We start from the raw sequence: 25,420 nt of genomic DNA on the forward strand, positions 1-25,420 counted from the left end.
ATCATGGGAATCGCTTCAGATTTGAGACATGTGGCCTCGAAGGTGACTCCAGAGCAGGGAGAGGAACATCTGCTCCCCAGGGTCTGCCCTGTGCCCTGGGGTTTTCCAGGAACAGACCCAGACAGTTCATGATCCTGCTCTCCAGGCAGGAGAAGAGGACATGGGAAGAGCCCTGACTCCTGCTGAGGACAGACAAGCCTTTGGCAGAGCTCTCCAGCACACACTCTGGGGCAGAGGGAAGCAGATGGCCAGGCATTTAGGGCTCTGGCAGGAGGACTCTCTGGGCCTTTGGCAGAGGGCACTGATTTAGCTGCATTTCCTTCTGCTTGGACAATTTCTGTTTGTGCTTCTCCTGCTTGTGGGGTTTCTTAGGAGGCTTTGTCAGAGCAAGGAAAAGCAGCTGGTGCCTGGAGCCGCCTGCTTCCAGCAGCTGGAGAGGCCTCCTTGACCCATTAGCAGTCATTATGACCCAAATCCATCCTCAGAAATACCTGTACAACCCATACACCACTGAATATTTAGGATGGGAAAGGTCTCTGAGATCAATGAGTTCAATAGCTCCCCCAGGACAGCCAAGGCCACCACTGACCCATGTCCCCAAGTGCCACACCCACATGGCTTTTAAACCCCTCCAGGGATGGGGACTCCAGCACTGCCCTGTCCTAGGGCTGGACAACCCTTTCCATAAAGAAATTTTCCCTAACATCCAACTCAAACCTCCCCTGGAACAACTTCAGGCTGTTTCCCCTCATCATTTTTACTTGGAAGAAGAGACCAAGCCCCACCCAGCCACCTCCTCTGCCAGGGAGTTGTGCAGAGCCACAAGGTCCCCCGAGCCTCCTTTTCTCCAGGCTGAGCCCCTTTCCAAGCTCCTTCAGCCTCTCCTCCTCATCCCAGTCATGCTCCAGAGTTCTCTGCCTCACTCAGGGCGAGCCTGTACCCCAGCCATGAGATTACCCTAAAATTGTTGGCTTTCAGAGCCCAGTCTGCGGGTTGGGACCTCTCCCATCGAGGGGGAATGCAGGACAGGATGACATGTGCAGCACCCAGAGATAAGGCTGGCCAGGCAGCCGTGGTTCATTGCACAAGGGCAGTGTTGTTCCCTCCCTGGTGTCCCGTACATCCCCCATTGTTCCCGAGATCAGGACAATGCTTGCTGACCGATATCAGGGCTGAGCTGTGCCGGGCAGCGTCACAACTCCAAATGTTGCTGCTCCTGATTTGACAGAAGTAAAACCAAGGCAGGATGGGTCTCCCTGCCACATTCAGGGGTTCCTCTGGGAGAGGTGACGTTCAAACTCAAATTCTTGAGTACTCGATGAGTACATGTATATCGGAATAAATCACACGAAATTCCATTTTCTTCATGGTGGAAAAAGCCCCTTCTTTATTCACATGACTCCCTTTTATAGAGTTTTACAGACCTCGTGTGTGAGTCCAGTTGGTTAGTAGCTTTCTTGCCCAGTACTTTATGGGTCAGTAGCAAGTTGTCATTCTGTATTGACTGGTCACTCAAACCCCCGGTGTGTACGTGCAGGAAAAGCTGTTTGTGAGAGTTTTCATTTTTCTATCTAATGGTGTAAAACCAGTTTCTACAGGTGCTAGCTGTTTTTCACCCAGGAATAGATGGTTATGTTAACAAACTGCTTACACCAGCACGGCTTTCACATGGGAACTTGCAAAGTGCTAGCTTCCCTTAGAAGAAATAACAGAGCAGGCCTGATCTTATGAGGCCTTGCTTTATGATTTTTCTACCTTACTGCAACACATGTACATGTACAAGTGAGTACAAACCTCATTTTCCTTACAGCACAAGGCACAAACACAGAAAAAGGCAGGCAGTGAGCTCCATCTCAGTGCCAGCCACTCCTCTTCTTAGGCACATTCCTAGTGCACCTTTAACTCCTTTTTCTCCTCTTTCTCTCCTTTTTCTGTGTAATATCTGATATATCCCTGACTTGAGGGCTGTATGTGATGGGTTTTTCTCCGAGCTGGGCGATGATCCCCTCCCACACATCCCCTGGGGATTGCAGAGTTGTCAGGACCAACACTGGGGTAACCATCAGTCCCTCCCCTGCCCAAATTTGCCTTTTCCCTCCTTCACAGAGGCAGCAGTGCTGTTTCCCCACTGCCAATGGGGCCCAAATCCTTTGTTTTCCTTCGCAGCCACTCCAGCTGTGGCTTCCCCATCCCTGGAAGTGTCCAAGGCCAGGTTGGACGGGGCTTGGAGCAGCCTGGGACAGTGGAAGGTGTCCCTGCCCGTGGCAGGGGTGACACTGGATGAGTTTTAAGGCCTCTTCCACCTCAAACTGTCAAGCCAGAGACCCCTCTTCTCTCTGATGATGTGCATCACGGCAGACCCACACAAGAGGAGAATTAATTGTCCTTATTATGAATCTTTGCATCTATCTACAAGATTAAAATGACATTAATTAGACTTTTAGGTCATTTCCAGTCACTGGAATCACCAAAAACGCCAGCATTAACGAGGCACGCCGGCAGCAAACCGGACAAACCCAGGCTGAGCTCGGCACCAGGGGCCAGGATAAAACTTCAGGTCACCAAATCCAAACACCTCTGCAATCCTCCTCAGGGACAGCTGCCCAGAACAGGCTGTCACCCACTCCTGCCCGCTGGCATCCACCCAGGCTGATCCCATCGGGCAGGGGCTGGACAGCCCTGAACCCGAGGCAGCGCTGGGCAGGACGGCGCCAGGAGCCACCCGTCCCCTCCAGAGGGAGCCCAGCAGTGGCTGATGACTCGATTTCCTCACTTTGGCTTTGCTCTTCGCCAGAGATAAAGCAGGTGGAGGCTGAGGAGCTGGAGCCTGTCTGGGTGAATGAGATCTGTGGGATCTCCAGCTCTGGATCACATCCTGGATCCAGCCTCCCTTCCAGCAACCCCAACGGGCAGTGCAGACAGCAGAGCCCCTCTTCAGGAAAAATCCGGATTTTTTTTTTTTTTTCCTGAAGATCTGGAGGGTCCTTCATCTTTTTCCCACTCCCTAGAACTTCACTCTTCCTGGTTTGTGGCCAGCCCTTCTCACTTTCACAGATATTCTCAGGGTAACTGCTGGATTTCAGCCTCACCAGCCCTGAATTTGGTTTGGAATCACAGGATAATTTTGGTTGGAAGGGACCTTAAAATCATCCCATTCCACCCGCTGCCATGGGCAGGGACACCTTCCACTATCCCAGGTTGCTCCAAGCCCTGTCCAACCTGGCCTTGGACACTTCCAGGGATCCACATTCCTGCTCACACCTCTGCTAATAAATTTAGTGGCAAGGTTTGGGTTTTAGCTGTGCCCAAGCTCTTCCTGACAGGGCTTAACTTTACAGGAATAAACCATGGGAAAGCAATTGAGGTTATGCACCCCTGACCCTGCAGCCTCACCACTGGCTGTGGGATGTTGGCAGTGTCATAGCTTCCAGGGCCTAAAGAGGCTCCAGGAGAGCTGGAGAGGGACTTGGGACAAGGGATGGAGGGACAGGACACAGGGAATGGCTTCCCACTGCCAGAGAACAGGGATAGATGGGATATCGGGAAGGAATTCTTCCCTGTGAGGGTGCAGAGGCCCTGGCACAGGGTGCCCAGAGAAGCTGTGGCTGCCCCTGGATCCCTGGAAGTGTCCAGGGTCAGGCTGGATGGGGCTTGGAGTGACCTGGGATAGTGGAAGGTGTCCCTGACCATGGCAGGGGGGGACACTGGATGATCCTTAGGGTCCTTTCCAACCCAAAGCACTCAATAATTCCATGATGGAAACACAAACCCGATGCAGGAGGGGCTCTGCTGCCGCGGCTGAGTGGTTTTGGAGAAGAACCTGAGGGGGATTTCAGAAAACACCATGTGTGGTGGGGCCAGGCTGAATTTTTGGCCTTTTCCCCAGTTTTTGCAGGAGTGGAACGCCGCTGGGCTGGAGTCAGCAGGGACCTGGCCGTGTTTGTGCTCAATTCCCGCAGGTTTGTCCCCAGACTGCGGCTGCCCATGGCCTCGGTGGGGCCCAACCCCAGCCCTGCTCCCAGCCCGGACCGGGGCTGCAGCTCTGGCATCCTGCCCGCTCCCCCTCCGTTCCCCATCCCTGCCTGCTCCTGCTCCATTCCCAATCCCTGCATGCTCCTCCTCCATTCCCCATCCCTGCCTGCTCCTGCTCCATTCCCAATCCCTGTTTCTGCTCCATTCCCAATCCCTGCCTGCTCCTGCTCCATTCCCCATCCGGCCTGCTCCTGCTCCATTCCCAATCCCTGCATGCTCCTCCTCCATTCCCCATCCGGCCTGCTCCTGCTCCATTCCCAATCCCTGCTCCTGCTCCATTCCCAATCCCTGCTCCTGCTCCATTCCCAATCCCTGCCTGCTCCTGCTCCATTCCCCATCCCTGCCTGCTCCCGCTCCATTCCCAATCCCTGCATGCTCCTCCTCCATTCCCAATCCCTGCCCGTTCCTGCTCCATTCCCAATCCCTGCCTGTTCCTGCTCCATTCCCAATCCCTGCATGCTCCATTCCCAATCCCTGCTCCATTCCCAATCCCTGCTCCATTTCCCAATCCCTGCATGCTCCATTCCCAATCCCTGCTCCTGCTCCATTCCCAATCCCTGCCTGTTCCTCCTCCATTCCCAATCCCTGCCTTCCTCCTGCTCCATTCCCAACCCCTGCCCGCTCCATTCCCTCTCTGTTCCCATTCTCTCTCCATTTCCATTCCCGTTCCCGTTCCCGTTCCCATTCCCGCTCCATTCCCAGTCCCTGCCCGTTCCCGTTCTCATTCCCGCTCCATTCCCAATCCCTGCCCGCTCCCATTCCCGCTCCATTCCCAGTCCCTGCCCGTTCCCGTTCCCGTTCCCGTTCCCATTCCCGCTCCATTCCCAATCCCTGCCCGTTCCCGTTCCCGCTCCATTCCCAATCCCTGCCCGTTCCCGTTCCCGCTCCATTCCCAATCCCTGCCCGTTCCCATTCCCGCTCCATTCCCAATCCCTGCCCGTTCCCGTTCTCATTCCCGCTCCATTCCCAATCCCTGCCCGCTCCCGTTCCCGCTCCATTCCCAATCCCTGCCCGTTCCCGTTCTCATTCCCGCTCCATTTCCTGTCCCTGCCCGTTCCCGTTCCCGCTGCATTCCCAATCCCTGCCCGTTCCCGTTCCCGTTCCCGTTCCCGTTCCCGTTCCCGCTGCATTCCCAATCCCTGCCCGTTCCCGTTCCCGTTCCCATTCCCGCCCACTCCCCAAGCCCCGCCCCTTACCCATTGGCTCCTCCCACAGGCCGCGCCCCCACCCCGAGCCCCGCCCGTTACCATTAATTCCCGCGGAACGTTTTTGGCGGGGCCATGCCGCACGCCGGACCCTTTACGCGCTTCGCTGTCGCCGTGAGGCTTCTGAGCGCGGATTGGTCCAGGTGCGCGTCACGTGACCCGGGAGGCTCCCGGGCGGCGCTTCCGGCCCATCCCGCTCCGCCGGCCGCTGCCGGGAATCCCGGGAATCTTGAGGGGCCCGGGGGTCCTGCGGCTGCCCCGGCGCCCTGACCCTCCCCGAGTCAGCACCGAGCGTCTGCCCGCGCCGCCCCGCGCTCCCCTCCGTGGCGCCCTCCCGAGGCCCCCGGTCCGGCCCTGAGGGGAAGGGGCGGCCCTGTGCGGGTCTCTCCCGCTCCCCGCATCGCTCTCGGTCCCCAGGGAGCCGCCGCCACCGCGGGTTATGCCCCTGCCTGCCCGGGTGGCAGCGCACACACCCTCCCCGGCTTGCCCGGCCCGGCCCTGCCGGTGTTCCCGAGGGCCCCCCCCGTTTTCCCGGTGAATTTTCCCGGTGAGTTTCCCCCGCCTTCCCCTCCAGCATGGAGTTCGCCGAGCTGATCAAGACGCCCCGAGCGGATAACGTGGTGCTGCACCGCCCGTTCCACCTGGCCGTGGAGGGGACGCTGTGCCTGACCGGCCACCACCTGATCTTCTCGTCGCGGCGGCAGGACAACGCCGAGGAGCTGTGGCTGCTGCACTCCAACATCGACTCCATCGAGAAAAGGTGCTGCTTCCCTTCTCCCTGCCCGCCCTCCCCGAAGGGGAAGCGGTTGGAAAGGCCGGCTGGCCCCTCAGCTGTCCCAAATCCCGGTGTGGCGAGCAGGAAGGATGCTCTGGGCACAGACATCGCCTTTGGCTGTGCCAGGGGACGTTCAGGTTGGGCATCAGGAGGAATTTCTGCACAAAAAAAGGGAGATGAAACCCTTGGAAGGCCCGGGGAGGTTTGGAGTCCCCATCCCTGGAGGTGTCTGAGGAATGGCTGCAGGTGGCACTCAGTGCTCTGGGCTGGTGACAAGGTGGGGTCAGTCACAGCTTGGACTCGATGGTCCTTTTCCAGCCTCAGTGATTCTCTCAGGGCCCGGGGCGGGGTTCCCCTCTGTTTGGACATTCATGTTTGATGTTGCATCTCAAAGGTTGTTATTTTTTGGTCCTGTAGAGAGTCAGAATTTTTGTGTTTAACTCTTTTTGCTCTGTGTTCATTGCTCAGTGGATTCATCCACCCTTGAAGCACTTTATAAACAATGCAGCTTCCCCACTGTGCACGGAGAGGGATGCCAGAGCCCTGCTGATGGGACTTGCCTTGTGTCACCCTCCAAAACTGGTGGCAGAATTGGGCTCTGGACTTGCTCAGCCCCAGATCTTCCCCTGCTGCTCAACAGCATCATCCCTCACTTTTCCAGCTGCTCATGGGAATCAATAACCCTTTGGCAGTGTGCTTTTTGTGCTACAGCTGAGCTGTAGCTGCAGAGCTCCATCTTTTTTCTTGCCCATCCCCTTTTAGCTGCAGAGAATTCAGAGATTTCTCTTTTCCCCCTCATTTCTGCTTTACCTGCACCATTGCCCCTCATGGAGTGTCTGCCCCATCTCACCTGGTCATTGTCTTCTGCTCCTTCACCTTGGCCCTTTTTCCAGCTTGATGATAATGCTTTATTTTTATATTGATTACAAAATCCTTCCCCTGTTTGTAAAAGCTTTTAAGGAAGTCTGGCAGAACAGAGTTCCTTTCTGCCAGCAAGGCTGGAGAAATCAGGCAGCAGTGATTAAAAAAAGCACAGAGTCTGGGATGGGGGAGTTTCTGGGTGCTGATGAAATTTGTTACTGATGAAGTTTGTTGCTGATTTCCCTGTGTGTTTCTGAGAGAGGAAAGGAGCAGAGGGGTGGAAACCTCAGGGAATTTCTTCCCATGCTCAGTCTTCAACCTGACCTTGGGCACTGCCAGGGATCCAGGGGCAGCCACAGCTTCTCTGGGCACCCTGTGCCAGGGCCTCCCCACCCTCCCAGCAGTGTGATATTTGTCATGTAATACCTTCACTCCCTGCCACAGCAAAAGGATGGAATAAATGAAAATAAAACCAAACTTGCAAATAGCAAATAACGAGTTGTGTTTGTTTCTTTATTTTCTTGAAAGGTGCCCCTGCAGACAATTTGCCATTCATGGAGATCTGCCTCGTGGGAAGAGCTGTGCCACTTCTCCTGCCTCAGAGGACCCTGTTTTTATGGGACTCTTATTTCCTGTCTTGCTGTAGGTTCGTGGGCTCCTTGGGCACCATTGTCATACGATGCAAAGACCTGAGGATTATCCAGCTGGACATCCCAGGGATGGAGGAGTGTCTGAACATTGCCAGCTCCATCGAGGTGAGCAGCTACCATCGGCCAGAGAACCTGCAGGTCTTGAGCTCTCCTCAGCCTTAAGAGCTTTTTTTTTTTTTTTTTCCCCGGTTAGGTTTTCATGTTTTGAAAGGCAAAGTAGAATCTGGAATATTTCACATGGCGTTGTGGGGCATTTCCCAGAGACTCCCCATCCCTGGAAGTGTGCAAAGCCAGGCTGGATGGGGCTTGGAGCAGCCTGGGATAGTGGAAGGTGTCCCTGCCCATGGCAGGGGTGGAATGGGATGAGCTTTAAGTTTCCTTCCAAACTCCACTTGTGATTCCATGATTTTTTTTGTCCACACAGGCACTTTCCACTCTGGATTCAGTCACCCTCATGTATCCCTTCTTCTACCGGCCCATGTTCGAGGTCCTGGAGGATGGGTGGTCCTCTTTTCTGCTGGAACAGGAGTTTGAGCTCCTCAGCTCAGTGGTGAGTGGGATTTGAGGGATTTCCCAGGCACGTGGGTGTTCTGTGAACTGTTTCACCCAGTAGTGGCTGGACTGGAAATCCCAGATGGTTAAAAATCCATTTGGAGCCTGGATGAGAAGTGAGTGTTGTTGAAATATTCCCTCTGTGACATCAGACATTTGTTTGCTCCTTCACCTTGAGGCCTTTTTCAGGAAATCACAAAGGTAGGAAATGCTTTTGGCCTTTGGGGATGGTTCTCTAATTGGAAGAACAAATTGAAATCCTTTGTCCTGGCTTTGTTGTTCTAAATTTTGATCTGGAATAGAATAAGATGAATCTTTGTCAAACCCTTCATTGAAATTACACTGGTTAAAAAAAAAAACTGCTCTTCAGGAGGATGACAATGAAGATGCCCAGTTTGAAACACTTTTTCCTTTAATTGATGCTGGGGATATATTCAGAAGGTTCAAAAAGCAGCAAACTTTCAGTTCTCTTTTTCCAGGTGCTGCTGAGCACATTGATTTATTTTGGGTTGGAATTGTTCTTGTGGTATTGCCTGTTGTTTCTCTTACTCAAATTTCCTTTTAGGATGCTGAATTTGGTAGAGTGGGAACTATCCTGGGTGCAGGAAGCTGTTTTAATAATTCCTTGGATTTGCATCTCTGTGTTCCAGGTCTTTGTTTCACATCCAGTCTGTGCTCTTGCTCCAGCAGCTCAGGTTTCTGAGCCCACATCCATTAGTGCAGCATTCAAGAACATTGATTTTTTTTTCCTCTCTGCAGCCCAGCTTGTCTGCAGCCTGTATCACTTCCTGTATATGAGTAACATCTGAATAATGTGATCAGCTTGACCAAATTCAGTTGATGAAATCACCAGAAAATTAAAGAACATTAAAGGGGTCCAGAGGCCTTGCTATTTTTGTCTCATAATTAAAGCACTCTCATGTGTCTTATCTTCCTCTGCCATCCAAAGACAGACCAGCTGTTATCGTATCCAGCACATGGATTCATGGATGTGCTTTTTTTCCTTATTTTTTCAGGGATTTAAATCTTCATTTTTCAATCTCTTGCCTTTCTGAACATATTCTCTGTGTAAGAATTACATTTAAAAACCTCATTACTTTTTGGCACCACGTTTTCAGGGCAATCATTCATTCCTTTAAAATCTCCATGTTTGACAGTTGTTGATTAATTCTTGGCTTTTAACCCAAAACTTCACATTTTGAACAAAATGGTGTCAAAAGCCATCTTCCAATGATTTACGTCTCCTGAACAACAGATAAATGTCTCACTGACCAAATAATTCTCGTTCTGTAATGACACTGCTTTATGTGACAGGCTGGAACAAGGAGATGGCTGATTTAAATCTTTCTCCCAGAAGTCAAATGAGTAGAATTCCAAAGGTTCCTGCCTCTGCTAAATCATCCATCTGGATCTGTACCTTCCCCAGCAGGATAACAAGTCAAAAACTATTTCACCCACCCTACAGCTCTAGTAATTTATTAATTCCACATTTATCTGCTACAGGAGAGTTGTTTTCAACACTCTCTAATGGCAGAGCGCAGTGTAGAAGTTAATACTTTGTGGAAAACTTAGGTAATACATTAAATATTTAGATAATATAATATGTAATTTGTATTCTTCGCTGCACAGTGAGGGGTGAATGGAATTCAGACTGTGTGCAGAGGTTCATATTTTCTCTGAGCAGTCAGAAAGCCAAGAGGTTTCTCTGCTGCCAAATTCTAGAACTGCAGGATGCTGCAAACTAACTCTGGAAATTCAGTTTCCTAAAATGAAGTGAAGAGGCCTGAGGAGTTTGTACACTGCCAGTATAATTAACATAAAGTTATTTTATTGCCAGAAAATCACTTGCTTCATTCTTCTTTTCTTTCCCCCTTTTCTTACTTTTTCTTTCCTCTCTTCTTGCCCTCCTTTGTCCTTTTTCAGTACCCCTTCCCTCTTTTTTCTTTCCCCCTTTTTCTCTTTTTTTTTTTAACTTTCCCTCCTTTTTCTCTATTTTTTTTCCCACTATTTTTCTTTCTTTCCCTGTCTTTTTCTCTCTGTTCTTTCTTTTTCACTTCCCTTTTTTCTCTATTTTCTTTCCCTTTCTAGCAGGAAAGATCTCACGGTTCTGAACAACTCAGTTGTGCTTCATCTTCATGTCAGAGCTCCTTTTAGAAATCAGAAATTTCTGGGTTTGGGCTCAGGTTAAAGGTAATTTTGGTCTTTTCAGACAAGCATTAATCCTTACATCTGTTCTGCACCTTGTCCATGCACAGTCTGATCCCAGCAGGGTTTGTCCCTTGGGAATGGCCTCTGGCTTTGCTGCTTCACAGGATCTCCCAAGATCCATGCTGAGTTCTCGACTTTTTTTTAAGGCCTTTTGGTAGAGCTTGACTTGTTTCCCAATGTTTTGTGGAAAATGACCTCTCCTGGCAATTTTAAGTTTTAAGAGGAATGGTAGCTTGGACATTTGGAAATCAATGTCTGTATTAACAAGAATTAGGACAAGAAAAGTAGAAATCCAGGAGTTGATCCCGCACTGGGTTTAAAAATCACTGCTTTCTTTTTTCTCTGGAATTCTCTCTTCTTTCTGCTCAGCCCTCATCCCTTCGCTGCTTTTATCCTTAACTTTTCTTGATTCCTAAAAGTCTTTCTGGGAGAATTAAGGGTCCTCTTTGCACTCCCTGAGTTTCACACAGCACAATTACCTGGTTGAAAGTGAGGTCTCTCTTCATCCCTTTCCCTGCAGTCCTTCTGCTTCCTCTGCTGCTGCCTCACTCTTCCAGTAACTGATGGCCCTTTTTGCTTCCAAATTCCAGCCAGGCCAAAGCTAAAGGAGTTGATTTGGTCAGTCTGGAGCTGGCAGTGCAGAGGTTAATGGGATCTCTGCAGCAAGAGCTGTTGGAGGGAAGACAAATGGTGCCAAGTGCTGCCAGGCTCCTCCTCCTTGTAGTGGAAATTACACCGGGCTGACATAACGGGATCTCTGCTGTAAATGGGGGGGAGAGCAGGGTTAAATTACCAGAGTGGGGGATAAATCAGGTGCTGCTCCTCCATTCCTTTCCATACTGGTGGTGCCAGGGACAGCCAGTCTCCCACACATTCCCCAGAGTTCTGGTTTTGCCTTCACCACATCCTGTGTCGTGGTGAGGTTTTTACCAGTTTGGTATTCCAGATCCATGCATATTTTTTCATGGTAATCAAACTGCATATGCAATAGACACCCCAAAACCCCTGTTAAAATCCCATTGCTGTTGCATTAAAAGCTGGAGCTGTGACCAGCCACATCCTTTTGTGTCCCAGAAGTTTTCATCTCTGCTCATAACACAATGGCCAGAGGCAATTTGACTTTGCATCTGGGAGAAGCTCTGCTTTTTATAAAATGGAGCTGTTCAGAGGAGCTGTTTTGAGGCTAATGAATAATGAAATAAGGTTATAGCAGGGATGGTGCAAAACTGTCCAGCTGGGCTGCTGCAAACAGGCAGCAATTACTGCTCTAATGCTGATATTTATTTTTTCTCAGCATATTTTTTAGGGTGCCACCAAAAAGGACAATTCTCCTGTCTCCTAAGCCACACATCCCATGCCTTGGAGGTGCTTCTGCTGAAATAGTGTTGTGAGTCAGATCAGCTTGTTCAGCTGATGGAAAGGCTTCATTGCCAGAAGACATTCCTAAATTGATCCCAATTTTCCACTGGACCAGTGAGCCAGTCAGGTGGATTTTTATAAGCAGGTAGCAATCAGGACGTGTGTGACAAGGGGTAGTAAGGATCTGGAAGAAAGGAATTCTGATCAGAGATGTCCAATTAACTCATGTTAAGACAGCAGACCTGAATTGATGTGGATTTTGTGTGTTTTGTCGCAGCCTAATTTAGCTGTTGTGCTCTTCTCTCACTTTGTCCTGCTGCCTTATCCCTCTGCCTTTTTGTCTGCCTCAAACTTTCCTTGAACTCAGATGAGCAGAGGTTTGATGGATCTCTGAGGTCTCTCCCTGCTGCAGAAGCTCCTCATTGACCTTTTTCCCTGAGCTGGAGCCAAGACCTCGGGGTGACCCTGGGTATCAGGTAGCTGGAATTCCCATGCCAAGTGCCTGTGAGGTGCCACATGCAGCACTTCTTTCCCAGGGCTTTGGCTGGAGCAGTTACATCACAGAGCTCCTGATGAGCCCTCAGTTCTTGGCTGCTGAACCCCTTCCAGAAGGTGCTTTAGGAGGAAAAACTGTAGCTGAGCCCATGAAAAAGAACCAAGCTGGAGATATTTAAATTGAAATATTTACTTTAAAGCAGCTTCAACATCTGGAGTGGGTGGAAATTCTTGCCTTTCTTGGCCACCTTTGTCTTGTGAGCTCTTCTTTCAGCACAGATGGAGAGTTGGGCCCATATTCCCTGTATCTAAATGAACTTTTTCCCCCTCTTGTTTTGGGAATACATTTCTCTGTGGGATCTCCCCTTGCTGTCTTCTGTGCCTGTGAAACAATTTAAAGCCACAGTCACCCATTTCTGCACACGTCGGTTTATTTTGTGCTGTTTGAGGATGTGGATAAACCAAAGGGGGAACTGTTGGTCAAGACCCAGAGGCATCTGCTCGTTCTTCCATTGCTTCTGAGCTTTATCTGCACTCTGGGGAATGAGCTTCTGGGAGCTGCAGCAAGGAGGTGATTGCACGGAGGACCAAGGGATGTGCTGGAAAAATTAATGGGTCAATAGCCCTGTAAATGGTTACTTAAAGGACAATTTGTGGTGCAAATGGAACAGATCACAAATACGACTCTGTGTGTGTGCTTTATCCTGTGCATGGAAGTCTTTCTTCCCTGTTACCTCTCCCGTATAATGTCTTTTCTGATCCAAAGCTGTGTTCTGGTGTTTTTCAGACCAATGAATGGCGTCTGAGCTGTGTGAACAAGGAATTCTCTGTGTGTCCCTCCTACCCCCCAGTTGTCATCGTCCCCAAATCCATCGATGATGAGGCGCTCCGCAAAGTTGCCCTGTTCCGCCACGGCGGCCGCTTCCCGGTGCTGAGCTACTACCACAAGAAAAATGGGATGGTGAGCTGGGTTTGAGGGGTGCTTGTGCCTGAAGGAAGTGTGGGAATCTCTTGGTTTCATGCTCTGCAATTAACAGAGCTCCTGGTTTATTTTCTGGCTTCCTGAGGGAAGATGGTTCTGAGTGATGGAATGAGTAATCTCCATCCTGGAAATAGCCATTAATCTGCTTGGCTGGGAATGTGCAGGGCAGGAGCTCACTTACAGCAGTAAGAACAAGATGAGCCTTGTAAAGCCACTGCTGGCACCCTGGCTGGCTGTGTCTGCCAAGAGTTTTCATGGAAAGAATTGCAGGAGCCACATTGTCCTGTCTGTGAGCGGTGGGCCCTTGTCACAGCTGTGGTGACAGCAGAGCCAACGCTGCTTCTGCTGTGTGACTGTGCAAGGAGGATCAGAACAATCTGTTCTCTGAGCCTGGCAGGGTAACTCGGTTTAGGAGTAGCAAAGTCTTGGTCTTGCACAGGCTTTAACAAGCCAGAATCCAATGGAGTGACTGATAGATTGTAATTAAGAAATGCACTGCACGAAAGTGTTGGGTAATTGTGTCTCTTGCTGATGTAACCAGTTTTGAGGGTACTGGGATGTCCAACCTGCAGTTTTTCAACTTGATACAGTCTCCTCAAATGCTCTAATGCCTTCTCACCTCCTGTGGCCAAGATTTGTAAGCCTTCAATTTGAAGCTGTCTGGTCAGACAGACGCAGAAGTACCTTGGGATTTTCTTTGCTTTGAAAGCAGCCAACCATCTACTCCACATCAGTTATGCTTTTTGCTTTTTCTCAGCTCAATCGAAAACCATTGAAGGAACATTTTTGCTCAGTTATCTCTCTAAGCTGTGCATGTTTCATGTGAGAAGTATTTGGCTCAGAGTGTTGCTGTTGTGACAGTAATGCTGTCACTCTCATTGCCCAACCTGGCTCTGAGTTCTCAGCTGTACCTGGGGTTGCTGACTGGCTGCCCTCACATTTTCATTATGATTTGAGCTGCTGTGGTGCTTCTGAATTGAAAGGCATTTACTCAAGAGAAATCTCAGCTCAGCAGTCTGTGGACTTGAGGTTTATCAGTCCATCCATGGGATAAAAATGTCACTTTTAACACATGAGCAATTTGAGTGTTTTAAGAACAGAGTTGGGATTAGACCTTGAAAATGACAATCCTGAAAAAGTTGCTTTCATAGAATCATAGGATGGTTTTGGTTGGAAGGATCCTTAGGGGCCATGTAGTTCCAACCCCCTGCCATGGGCAGGATGCCTCTCACCAGGTCAGACTGCTCAGAGCCCCATCCAACCCTTGAACACTTCCAGGGATTTATAGCACTGCCAGGGTTTGTAAAGGAACCATCAGTAGGAAGGCAGCTCAGTAGTTCACAAAGATGGTACTTGAGGCATAACTGAAGGGATACAGCCTCTAAGATGATGCCTGGCATTTAAAATTTGCCAAATGAGTGCTGGATTCAAAGATTTCTAGTTCAGTTTTTAGTACGTTCAATCCTTGAGAGGGACCGAACTTGAAACAGCTGAAGGTTTCAGAGCAAGGCTTGGAGCTCAAGTGCTTGATGCCTTTCAGTCAGAATTCTCTGCACTTCCAGTGCCTCATCCGTGGTTTTGTGTCTCCCCAGGCGATGATGAGGAGCAGCCAGCCCCTGACAGGCACCAACGGGCGGCGCTGCAAGGAGGACGAAAAGCTGATCAACGCCACGCTGCGCTCTGGCCGCCGCGGCTTCGTCATCGACACCCGGCCTTTGACTGTTGCCCAGCAGGCCAGGGCCAAGGGCGGGGGCTTTGAGCAAGAAGTCCACTACCCCCAGTGGAGGAGGATTCACAAATACATCGAGAGGTGGGTGAAATCAGGCTCTCCCCTGAGCTTGGCTGCATGAGGTCGTCAGAGCAGTGATACCTCCACAAAGTATTTGGTCCTGTAGGAAAGTTGTGTATCCTGGTTCCTGGAAAGAGGGTCCTGTTCCTTCTGTGGCAAAACCAGGATGATAAGGGGATTTTTGGTTTGGTTCCTTGTTCTGAGCAACGTGCTGCAGGTTTCAGCCATCAGGCATCTCCCTGTGCTGTTTCTTCTCCTGACCATCTTCAACCACACTTCAGCCTTCCTGTGTTCTCCTTTGCACAGGAAGGAGCAAGGACCTTACCAGAAAACTTCTGCAGGGAAGGGTTTGTTTTGTGGCTGTCACACTCCTCTTATCCAGAGGATTTGTCCAGAAAAGCCATGGCTGCCCCATCCCTGGAAGTGTCCAAGGCCAGGTTGGACAGAGCTTGGAGCAACCTGGGGTAGTGGAAGGTGTCCCTGCCCATGGTGGGGGGTTGGAATGAGATGAGCTTTAAGTTTCCTCCCAGCCCAAACCATTCCATGATTCTGTGATCCAGTGCTTTTCTCTGGACATCTAATGTTGTTCAGTCATTTGGAGACAAGTTGCTAAATAAACAGACTTTTAGTCTGGTGTTGTTCAACTTCTCTTAAAGCCTTAATTTTGGGGAATCCTTCTACACAGACATGCAGTAATGTTACTGGAGCTGCAGGCCAGCTCTTGAGCAGTTAAATAAGGAATTTCCTTGCAAATACTTGAAGTGTTTGGTTTTGCTTCTAAAGATTTTATGTGAACTTACATTTGTTGCTGATTATTTACAGCATCAGAGAGAGAGGAATGAATAAACACAATATACAAACACTAAATAATCCATGTCCTCATTCCTATATTACTGCTTGTGCTTTCAACAATGTTTTCCTTTTCCCAAAGGTTTAATATCCTGCAGGAGAGCTTCATCAAGCTGGTGGAGGCTTGCAATGACCAGTCACACAACATGGACCGCTGGCTCAGTAAACTGGAAGCTTCCAACTGGCTCACTCACATCAAGGAGCTGCTGACTGCAGCTTGTCTGGCTGCTCAGTGCATTGACAGGTAAATCTCCTGCAGAAAGTCTTGGGCTGCTCATTCACTGGCTACTGATTGCTCATTAAATACCTCTGGCAGTATCAATAACTGCCCACTGTGGTCTGGCTCACTTGTACCCATGGAGGATTCTGTTTTCTCATGGTGGAGTAATGTTCCTCCAATAAGATGGTTTTGGTCAATGTTTGTAAATCAGGAGGAGGGAGGAAATCTGGGCTAAGGAAAGGTTTTGGATCATGTGTTTAAGGTATATTCCTGTGTCTGTTGCAGCCAAGATAATTTAGAGAGTTTTATTGAAGGATTGGGTTAAAATGGATCCATGGAAAAAATGAATCTCCATGGAAAAGGGGACACAGATGTCTTTTTCTTTCTTTAGGAAATCTTTTTTTTCTTTTCATCTGCAAATTTCCAATACTACACCTCATTTCCAGAGGTTAAAACAATGTCATCTCCTTGTTTTCCCTAGGAATTGGTCCAGTGCTTTTTCCCTCTTATATTTTTATCCCCACAGCCCTGTCCAGGCAATCCTGCTCATCCCTTCTAAGTGCTTGTGACCTCTTTTAACCTGACATTTCTTTCACAAATGCTGCTGACTCAGCTGACTCATACTCACACCTCCAGCTGCAGAGCCAATGCTTGCTGTCAGCTGCAAGGGTTTGTAAGGCCAGATTCAGGAATCTAAATAGGTTTTATCTGTGGCTCTGGGTGGGAAAAGCCCGTCCCAAAATTTAGGGAAAGCCTGGCTTTTCATAGGAGCTAGGGAATGTGTTCTGCAGGCACACAAGCAGCTGAAATGCAGGCTCAGTGGTGAAACAAGCACTCACTGCTGCATTAAAATGGGAGCTCTGTGCTTTTTAAAAGCTCTGACTGTGCTGGTTTCATTACTGGCTGTGCCAGAAAAGGATTGCTCTGGATCAATAGTTTTATCTGAAATTCTTTCCTGCAAGCGTGTAATGGGAAAGATCAGTGATGAAACCCTTCTGGCTTGTTGGGACAGTGGCTGATTTCATAATTTTAACCTCAGCTTTGCTTTTTGTGTTTACCATGTGGAGCCACGGCAGGTCAGTTCCAGGTGCCTGACCTGCCTCACTCAGAGCCTGGAGGTCAGAGCTGGGCTGACAAGGAGAGTTCTGTTGTATTTTCCATGCAGAGGGAATGGCTGGGACAGATCTTCCAACATCTTAAAAGGGCTGAAAGATAAAAGGGGAAAATAATGTTAGAAAATCAGTGTAGAGAAAGGTGAAGATTAGGTAGGGAAGGAAGGTTTAGATTAAATACTAGGGAGAAACTCTGTATTATAGCAGTGGGGAGGCCCTGGCAGAAGTTTTCCAGAGCAGCTGTGGCTGCCCCTGGATCCCTGGAAGTGTCCAAGGCCAGGTTGGATGGGGCTTGGAGCAACCTGGGGTAATGGAAGGTGTCCCTGCCCATGGCAGGGGGTGGAATGGGATGAGTTGCACTTCCAAGCTGTAACTCAAAGGGATGCTAACCCCAAAGAGTGAGAACCACAAGGGAGATCTCACTGTGCACCTTCTGTCCTTGTGGGAAAGGATCTGGAGTTCCAGACTGCTCAGCAAGACACGGAGCCTTTAGTGATGCAGAGCTCAGGTCACTGTGGATGAGTATCCAGGTGAGATCCATGTGGGATGGGGCTGCAGTGGTGGTAAAGAGCCAGCAAAACCTCAGCACTGGTGTCCATGGGATGTAATGGCATCCACTGGGATGAGTCCTGCTCATTCAAACTCTTATCCCTTCCCACCTTTTCCTTTCCCAGGGAAGGTGCTTCAGTGTTAGTTCATGGCAGTGAAGGAACTGATTCCACACTCCAGGTCACTTCCCTGGCACAGATCATCCTGGATCCAAGGTGCAGGACTATTCGTGGCTTCGAGGCTCTTGTAGTGAGGGAGTGGCTGCAGGTAAGAAATACCCCTGGACAGAACAACAAACAGTTCCAGAGACACTGGGGTTGGGAAATAGCCTGAGAGGCAGCCAACAGGTTGGGCCTTGTTGCAGCCCTGCTGAGTGTGAGTGTCCTTTGTCCTAAAGAGCAGCATCATTACCTGAGTCATTTTTCCCCGTGGCACTCCTGGAGCCTCTGCCTCTCATGGCAGGTTTTTGATTCTGGGGAACTACCTGTTCTGTGTGCTCAGGGTGAACATCTCTTATCAAGAACGGTTTGGGTTGGAAGGGACCTTAAAGCTCCTCTCATTCCAGCCTCCTGCACCTCTTCCATCTCCTTAGGGAAAACCGTTCAGACCAAGCCACAAAACCTGAGTTGTGCTCTTTGTACCTTGGCAGTCTGGTCCTCCAGTGCACCCACTCCAGCTTGTTCCTGCTCACATTCTCTGATCAAACGCAGCCTGAGAAAGGCAGGGAAATCGGTCACAGAATCACAGAACCATTTAGGTTGTAAAATACCTTTAAGATTGTCAAGTCCAGCTGTCCCCCAGCATTGCCAAGGCCACCACTCATCCGTGTCCCCAAGTGCCACATCCACATGGCTTTTTAATCCCTCCAGGGATGAGGACTCCAGGATTTCCCTGGGCAGCTGTGCCAGGGCTGAACAACCCTTTCCTTGAAGAAATTTTCCCTAATATCCAGCCTAAACTTGCCCTGGTATAGCTTGAGGCCATATCCTCTCATCCTGTCCCTGTTCCCTGGGAGCAGAGCCTGATCCCCCCTGGCTGTCAGGGAGTTGTGCAGAGCCAGAAGGTCCTCCCTAAGCCTCCTTTTCTCCAGGTTGAGCCCCTTTCCCAGGTCCCTCAGCCCCTCCTGGTGCTCCAGCCCCTTCCCCAGCTTCGTTCCCATCCCTGGACACTCTCCAGCCCCTCAGTGTCTTTTTTGTCAGGAGGAGCCCAAAACTGAATCCCAGATTTGAGGTGCCCCAGCAGCAGAGGGATGATAGTTTCTAACAGCTTGGTCCTGGCTGCCTGAGCAGTTGGATGGATGGAACTCACTCTGAAGTGTTTTTTCCACATGTCCTCACATCCCATCCCTTGGTGTGTGATGCTGTCCCTGATTCCCTCCAGGCTGGCCACCCTTTCCAGCAGCGCTGTGCCCAGTCAGCCTATTCCAACAGCAAACAGAAGTGGGAGGCCCCGGTGTTCCTGCTCTTTTTGGAATGTGTGTGGCAAATCCATCGGCAGTTCCCCTGCTCCTTCGAGTTCAACGAGCACTTCCTCATCATGCTGTTCGAACATGCCTACGCTTCCCAGTTCGGGACTTTCCTGGGAAACAACGAAAGCGAAAGGTTGGTAAGGATGCTTGACTTGAATCCTTTAACTGTCAGCTGAATTTGACTAAAAGAAGGTCCCAGAATCATGGAATAGTTTGGGTTGGAAGAAACATTAAAGAAGATGTCGTTCCACCCCCCTGCTGTGGGCAGGGACAGCTTCCACTATCCCAGGTTGTTCCAAACCCCATCCAACCTGGCCAAAAATCTCCACCCATCATCAGTTTATTTAGTTTCTCACACAGAAACTCTTCCATGAAAGAATAACCAGCTGGAGTTTGGTGTGAGTCACAGCTGTGGGAAGCAGACTTGTCCATGCAGGCCTGGAGGAGGAGGCTGAGGCAGGCAAAGGCCACAGCTGACAATTCTGTTCCTCACCTGTGAGGGAGGAACGTGACTCTGTAGCCTGGTGGTCCTGAGACCCCTCCCCGGGAGTAGAAACAGGGTGAAGGACTGGAGCTGCCCACAGCTGCCAGGTTTGGATTCCTGTTTGGATCTTGGCAGTTCTGCCCTCGGGACTCCTGGCTCCAGTAAAGCCATGGCTGAGGGTCTTCTGCTGCACTGAAGGCCACTGGAGAGGAAGGGAAAAACAGAAGTGATCCTCCAGAGAAGGAAGGCAATTTAAAGCTTCCTGTAAACCTCTCTATCCTTAAAGTAATCTGGGCTTAGAAGAGACTCTGCTGCCTTCTGCAGGGCTGCTGAACCATTCATCTGCAAAACCAAGTTAGACTTGAAACCAATGAACTGAAATTTGGAGGAGTATTGAATGTTATGTGTAATAACCTGCCTGTCACATCTGAGCACGTCAGCCTGGGAGCACAGGCAGGGGTTGAAGTCTGATGTGAAGCTTGTGCTGTCTGAAGCATTCACAGGAGTGGTGAATCTCCTGCCTGCCTGGCAGTCCAATTTGCCAGTGCAGGCAGAATGAGATTTGCTGGAATCTGAGGCATAGGGATCCCTGTAACTGCTGGAGGTGGGATTACCCAGGAAAACAGCACTGCTTGCTCTGTGTTCCTTCCTGCCACCAGAGGGACCTGTCAGACGTGCCCATTCCAGCAGTGAGACTGCTTTTATGTGCTCAGGAATTCTGTTTCCATCTGATGCAGCCCTGCCCCACTTTCCAGCTCTGCCTTAACACAGGAGCCTGATCCCTTTCCAAACGTGGCACCCAAACCACATTGGGGAGGTGACTGATTCTTCACCTGGACAGCAGACAGCCATCTTACAAGTATTATTTCCCCATCTTTTATTCAAAACTATTTGTAATCAGCCATGCTGAGTAAATTGCATTACTTTTACACCCTGTGCCACGATGGTGAGGGGATTAATTTGAATTATCTGGGGGAGTAGCACATGGAAAAACTTGTGGCCTTGTCTGTGTGGTTCTAACAAGAGCCTTAGAGATCCAAGTCTATCAAACTGATTTGTTTCTGTGGGTTTCTTAGGGCTAAACTGAAGCTGCCTCAGAAGACCATGTCCCTCTGGTCCTGGGTGAACAGGCCTGAAGAGCTGAGCAGGTTCCAGAACCCTCTTTATGAGGCCAACAGCCTTGTCATCTGGCCCTCCGTGGCCCCACAGAGCCTGCAGCTCTGGGAAGGTGAGCCAGGTTTGCTTTCCCTGTTACAGGCAATATCTCTTTTGTGATTTTTTTTTTTGTCAGACTTCATTGCTGATCATTCTGGAGAATCCATGTGCAGTGGGTTTCCTGCTGCAGAAACTTTCCCCATCCCGTGGGTGCTGAAGAGTTCATGATACAAGCAGGCTGTCATGGGAGGGTGGAGACTGAAAATGGAGTGGTCTGATGAGTGTAGGAGGAAGAAAAGGAATGAACCCCCTTCATTTTTCTTTTATTAACCTTGTTTAATAGGATGGTGAGCTTGGAGAGGAGGGGGGAAGCCATTTAGGGGGCAAGGGAAGGGGAAGAAAATGTGAACTGTGTGTACCTTACCCGAGAGCTGCTGGAATGTGAGCAACCTTCATGAATTCCCCCTTGTTTCAAGAACCCCTTGTGACCTGGATGTCTCTGGGCTTCCAGGTGTCTTCCTGCGGTGGAACAGGCCTTCCAGATTCCTGGAGGAAGCTGAAGAAGAAAGAATCAACATTATCAAGTACAACAAGGAGCTGCAGGCCAAGGTGAACGCGCTGAGGCGGCAGCTGGCGGAGATGGAGACTGATGGGGAGGTGCAGGAGGAGGGGCCCTGAGCTGGGCTTTGCCTCAGGCCTTTGCTTTCCCCTTTACATCGAGGAAGAAACGTGGAAAGTGCATGTTCTGCTGAGCCCTCGGGTACAGCTGACCCTCCCACTGCTGAACCCCTCACTCCATGAACCTCCCTGCTTCCTGGGGAGGGGTTTTTGTTTTGTTTACAGAAGACACAGCTGGGCACAATGTCCCCTCTTGGCAGCTGTTCTGTCTCAGAATTGGGTACAGTGTCAGCAGAAGCTGGAACTCTTTACCTCCAATTGTGTTGGATGACCAGGATGGGCCAAGAGACAGGATGTCTCCAATTTATTTTGGACTTTTTCTGGTTTTGTTGAACACTCACAGGATTGAAATACAGAGTTCTATATAGATAGGTAAAGGCATTTTGTCTGGAAGCACCTTTTCTCTCCAAGAGTAAGTAAGGCAGCTTAGTTCTTTAATTTCCTAGGAAATGTAGAAATTGTTAAAATCAAATTACAGGTTCTGCCAGTCTACACAATACTCTCAGTAGCCTTCACATCTCACACTTGGGTTTTTGTGTTCAGCATTGGCTCGGGAGCAGGAAGTTAAATACCAAACCAGAGCAAGACGTTTCAGTGCAATACAGAATTGAAGGAGGGATTCTGCTGCTAATGTTTAAGCCATGACCTTCAGGTGGAATTGTCCCTCTTGGACAATGATCTCCTAAGGAAGAACAAACTTTTTTTATTCTACTTGGAAAACAAAAAGGTTTAGTAGTTGGTGGGGGTGTCCACTTGCAGAACAGGGCTCAGAGCTGTCCTTTAAACCAGAGCCAAGCTGCCTTCTTGGAAATTCCAACCTGCCTGGCTGGGTTTGGACACCTGGCCAGGTTCACAGCATTGCCAGGGTGCAAGAGCAACACTTCATTTACAACTCAACAAAACATTTCTCTTGCACCTGATGTGCTTTTCCTTCTCGTGCTCTTATGCCCATCTTTTGAAACCTCAAAAGCAGAAGCTGGAAGTTCAGGTGACCTCACAGATCTGCTGTAGATGAAGGGGCCATCACACTACAAACAAATACTAAGAGTTTAGATGGTTTTTAGCTGCTAAAACTGCTTAAAGACTTTAGGGATAAGCTCTTTCCCATTTAACTTTGTAATTTGTAGCTGCTCTTTCTGTTTCTGTGGCTTCAATCTGCTTTTTATAAAATCAGAGTTCTCTCTTGTGATTTTTTTTTCCTCCTTTAAAAAGACAGGTAGGGATATGTCTGAATTACTCCGAGGCATTTTTTTCAGCTTGATTCCATGGGTAACTCCACAGGACTGGGAAAAGTTGAATTAACAGCAGCACATGTGGCTGGGATTATCCAGAAAAGAACTTCCTGTTAGCCTGGTTCTGCTGGAATGAACGGAGCTGCAGTAGGTCAGTGGTGGGATGCCTCTGGAAACTGCTGAGTTTCCAAGTTTATGGAGTGAAGCTGCCTTTATTTAAAAGCCACTTCACATAGATATGTGTGAAAATGCAGGATCTGTAGTTGTAGAAGTAGCTGGGCAGGAACCTGCAGAAATCATGTAGCCACTAAATACAGTCTAAGAAAATTCTATAACCAAGAAAATTATATAAAACTATGTGATAATGGTCAAGTGCTACCTTAATACCTTTTGTTCAGTCCTTATTTCCTTAATTACTTTTTTCTTGCCTAAGCTAAACTTAGCCCTGAAGTCCTCTGGCTTAAAAAATAACACAATCCCTTTTAAAACATTGCTTACTTAAGGAAGGAGAGTGATTCCCCCTGCTTGCAATGCCCGTTTCTTTTTAGGTTTGGAGCTTTGTTCCCTAGATCCAGTCTGACACAGGGAATGCTGCTCAGGGTGGCTGGCGATCTGTTCTGCATGACGGGGAGGCAGAACTGTGCTCTTACCTCCTCCAAATCTGAAGATTCCTCTGTGTATGTTGCTCATATAAGCTCTTAAAATGATTGTACACCCGTTGAAATTATGTCTTTGGGATCTGCACCTGCCTGGGTGGTGTTTCCCAACCCCATTCAGAATTACTCCATCTGAAATCCATTATCCCCAGCCAGATGGGAAGGATTCAGAAGGCACTATTTTCCCTGTAATAGACTATACATAAAACACTCCTAAAGGTTATGCAATTCCCTAACACAGTAATTATAGATTGAGCTAAATAATAGAGAAGCAGAGAGAGTTTTTTTGGATCTAATTGCCTGGCTGCTCCAGCCTCTCCTGCAAACTGCAGGCATCCGAGGAAATTGGGAAACCAGCTGTGACAGCCAACAAAAGGCAGCACATTCCCTCTGAGCTGGCATCAATTTCAGCCTCCACTTGTGTTGAATGCACACCCAAGCACCGTGTGTGCCTTGGGAACGTGGATCCTGGGAATGAATCCTTGTGGCAGTGCTGGTGTCCTCCTGAGCAGCCCCTGCAGGTTATTCCACAGTTCCTGGGCCCTGCAGCACCTTGTCCCTGCACAGGCTCTGTGGCACAGGCCTGGGAGGGCCAGCAGGAGATGCAGTGGGGGCAAGATATGTGGTGGTGTGAGCTCTCCTGGGACAGGACACTTCCCAGAGCTGTCCTGCCACGCTGCTGCCACATTCCCTTTGAACTTTTCCATTCCAGTGCCTCCCAGGCTCCAAATTCACAGCAGATCACTTCCATTCTCTGCTTTGCTGCTTGCCTCACCTATTAAATCACATTTTTAGTATGACTGATGGGTTTGTTCCCTCAGAGGGGGATCCCTGCCCCGTGACACCCAGTTTGCAGATTCCCTGTGTCTTCCTGAGCCAGGGCAGTGCCCAGCTCTGGCTCCTCCCTGTGCCACTGCCTTACGCCCTCGCTGTCACCGCGCTCCTGCTCTTTTGCACGCACTCTTTGTGTAACAAGCTGGACGTGGAAAGTCCCATCTCCAGATTTTGGGGGCAATCCACGATGACACTCTGCCATTTACCAAAAAAAAAAAAAAAAAAGAAGGGAAAAGGAACTAACTTGCACCGTTTTCATAAGGGAAATATGAAATACGTACCTTCAATATCTTGATTGTATCGATTAAGTCTTGAATGTGGCGCTGGTTTTGATGTGCACTATTGTCCCTGTTGCATAGGATCTAATTTAAAATTGCACTGTACAGCATTTTGGTGTCTCATGTGTGCTTTGCTAAAGCCTTGGGCAGTGCTGTGGTTGTGTGAGGGGTGAGGTTTCTCCCAGCACTGCCTGTGTTTGGTCACAGCTGCGCTGTGTGACGTGAGCTGTGTCTGTTCACTACTGCCTGTTCAAGTGATGAGTGCACTGCTGGCCCAGCATCTGGAACTGCTATTTGGACTTGGCTGCTGCATCAGTCTTGAATTTTTTTCTTTTTTTTTTTTTTTCCTGTACAAATTGAAATGCCAGGGCTGGGAGTTGTGTGCCGCTGTTAGGTATTTGCTGTCTGTGTACAGAATCCCAGCTGCTGCAGCGTGGAATTTATTGCAACAACAACAAAGTAACAAATCTGAGGAAAAAGAAGATGATGGCTCAAGGTTCAGCCATTTGGGGGGAACAAAACGCATAAAAAGTGGCTGTAAACTTTGCTGTAGGTATGTTGAGAGCATAGTAGATGTGTCTGTTTAAATTAAAATCTGAAGACTAAAAAGTTCTTTAATTACACTGCTGAATCTTCTTTATTACTGTGTCCTTTGCTTCCCACTGGAGGGATGTGGGTGGGTGTGACTTGAATTAAGTTTTTGCTTGAAATTTCAGCTCTTTTCATCTAGACTGTGTTTTATTTTACAGCTGAGCAGGCTGTGGTGGTAGAAGGGGGATGAAAGGAGAAGGGTGAGGCCCTGAGGCTGTGAGGGGCCTGCAGAACTCTGTTCCAATGGTTTTGGGCCTTGGACAGCAGCTCTGCCTGTGATGGAGAAACAGTTTGATTAGCAGTTTTATACTGGTATTGATCTTTTTATCATGGTATTGATCTTTTTGTCCTGGTATTAATCTCTCCAAGGGAAGAAGGGCAGGAATGTTCACAGGGAGAGGGGTTT

At 49.2% G+C, this 25,420-nt stretch overlaps 1 protein-coding gene and 1 long non-coding RNA gene across 2 annotated transcripts; one reads left to right on the forward strand and one right to left on the reverse strand.

The window, feature by feature from the left end:
- The first annotated feature begins 5,797 nt into the window (after nt 1-5,797).
- MTMR9 (myotubularin related protein 9) lies at nt 5,798-23,039 on the forward strand. Its single transcript, XM_068183170.1, has 10 exons — nt 5,798-5,997; nt 7,520-7,628; nt 7,948-8,073; nt 12,925-13,098; nt 14,712-14,929; nt 15,840-16,001; nt 17,764-17,905; nt 19,019-19,239; nt 20,667-20,818; nt 21,257-23,039. The coding sequence occupies exons 1-10, from the start codon at nt 5,813-5,815 to the stop codon at nt 21,421-21,423; spliced, it is 1,656 nt and encodes a 551-aa protein (XP_068039271.1). The 5' UTR covers nt 5,798-5,812; the 3' UTR covers nt 21,424-23,039.
- Nucleotides 17,780-20,794, reverse strand: LOC137470135 (uncharacterized). Its single transcript, XR_010996904.1, has 2 exons — nt 20,424-20,794; nt 17,780-19,782 (listed from the first exon to the last, which is right to left on the reverse strand). It is a non-coding gene; the product is annotated as an uncharacterized lncRNA (long non-coding RNA).
- Nucleotides 23,040-25,420: the final 2,381 nt, after the last annotated feature.

This window comes from Anomalospiza imberbis, chromosome 3 (genome assembly GCF_031753505.1).
Source record: "Anomalospiza imberbis isolate Cuckoo-Finch-1a 21T00152 chromosome 3, ASM3175350v1, whole genome shotgun sequence".
In the NCBI taxonomy this organism is placed as follows: Eukaryota; Metazoa; Chordata; class Aves; order Passeriformes; family Viduidae; genus Anomalospiza; species Anomalospiza imberbis.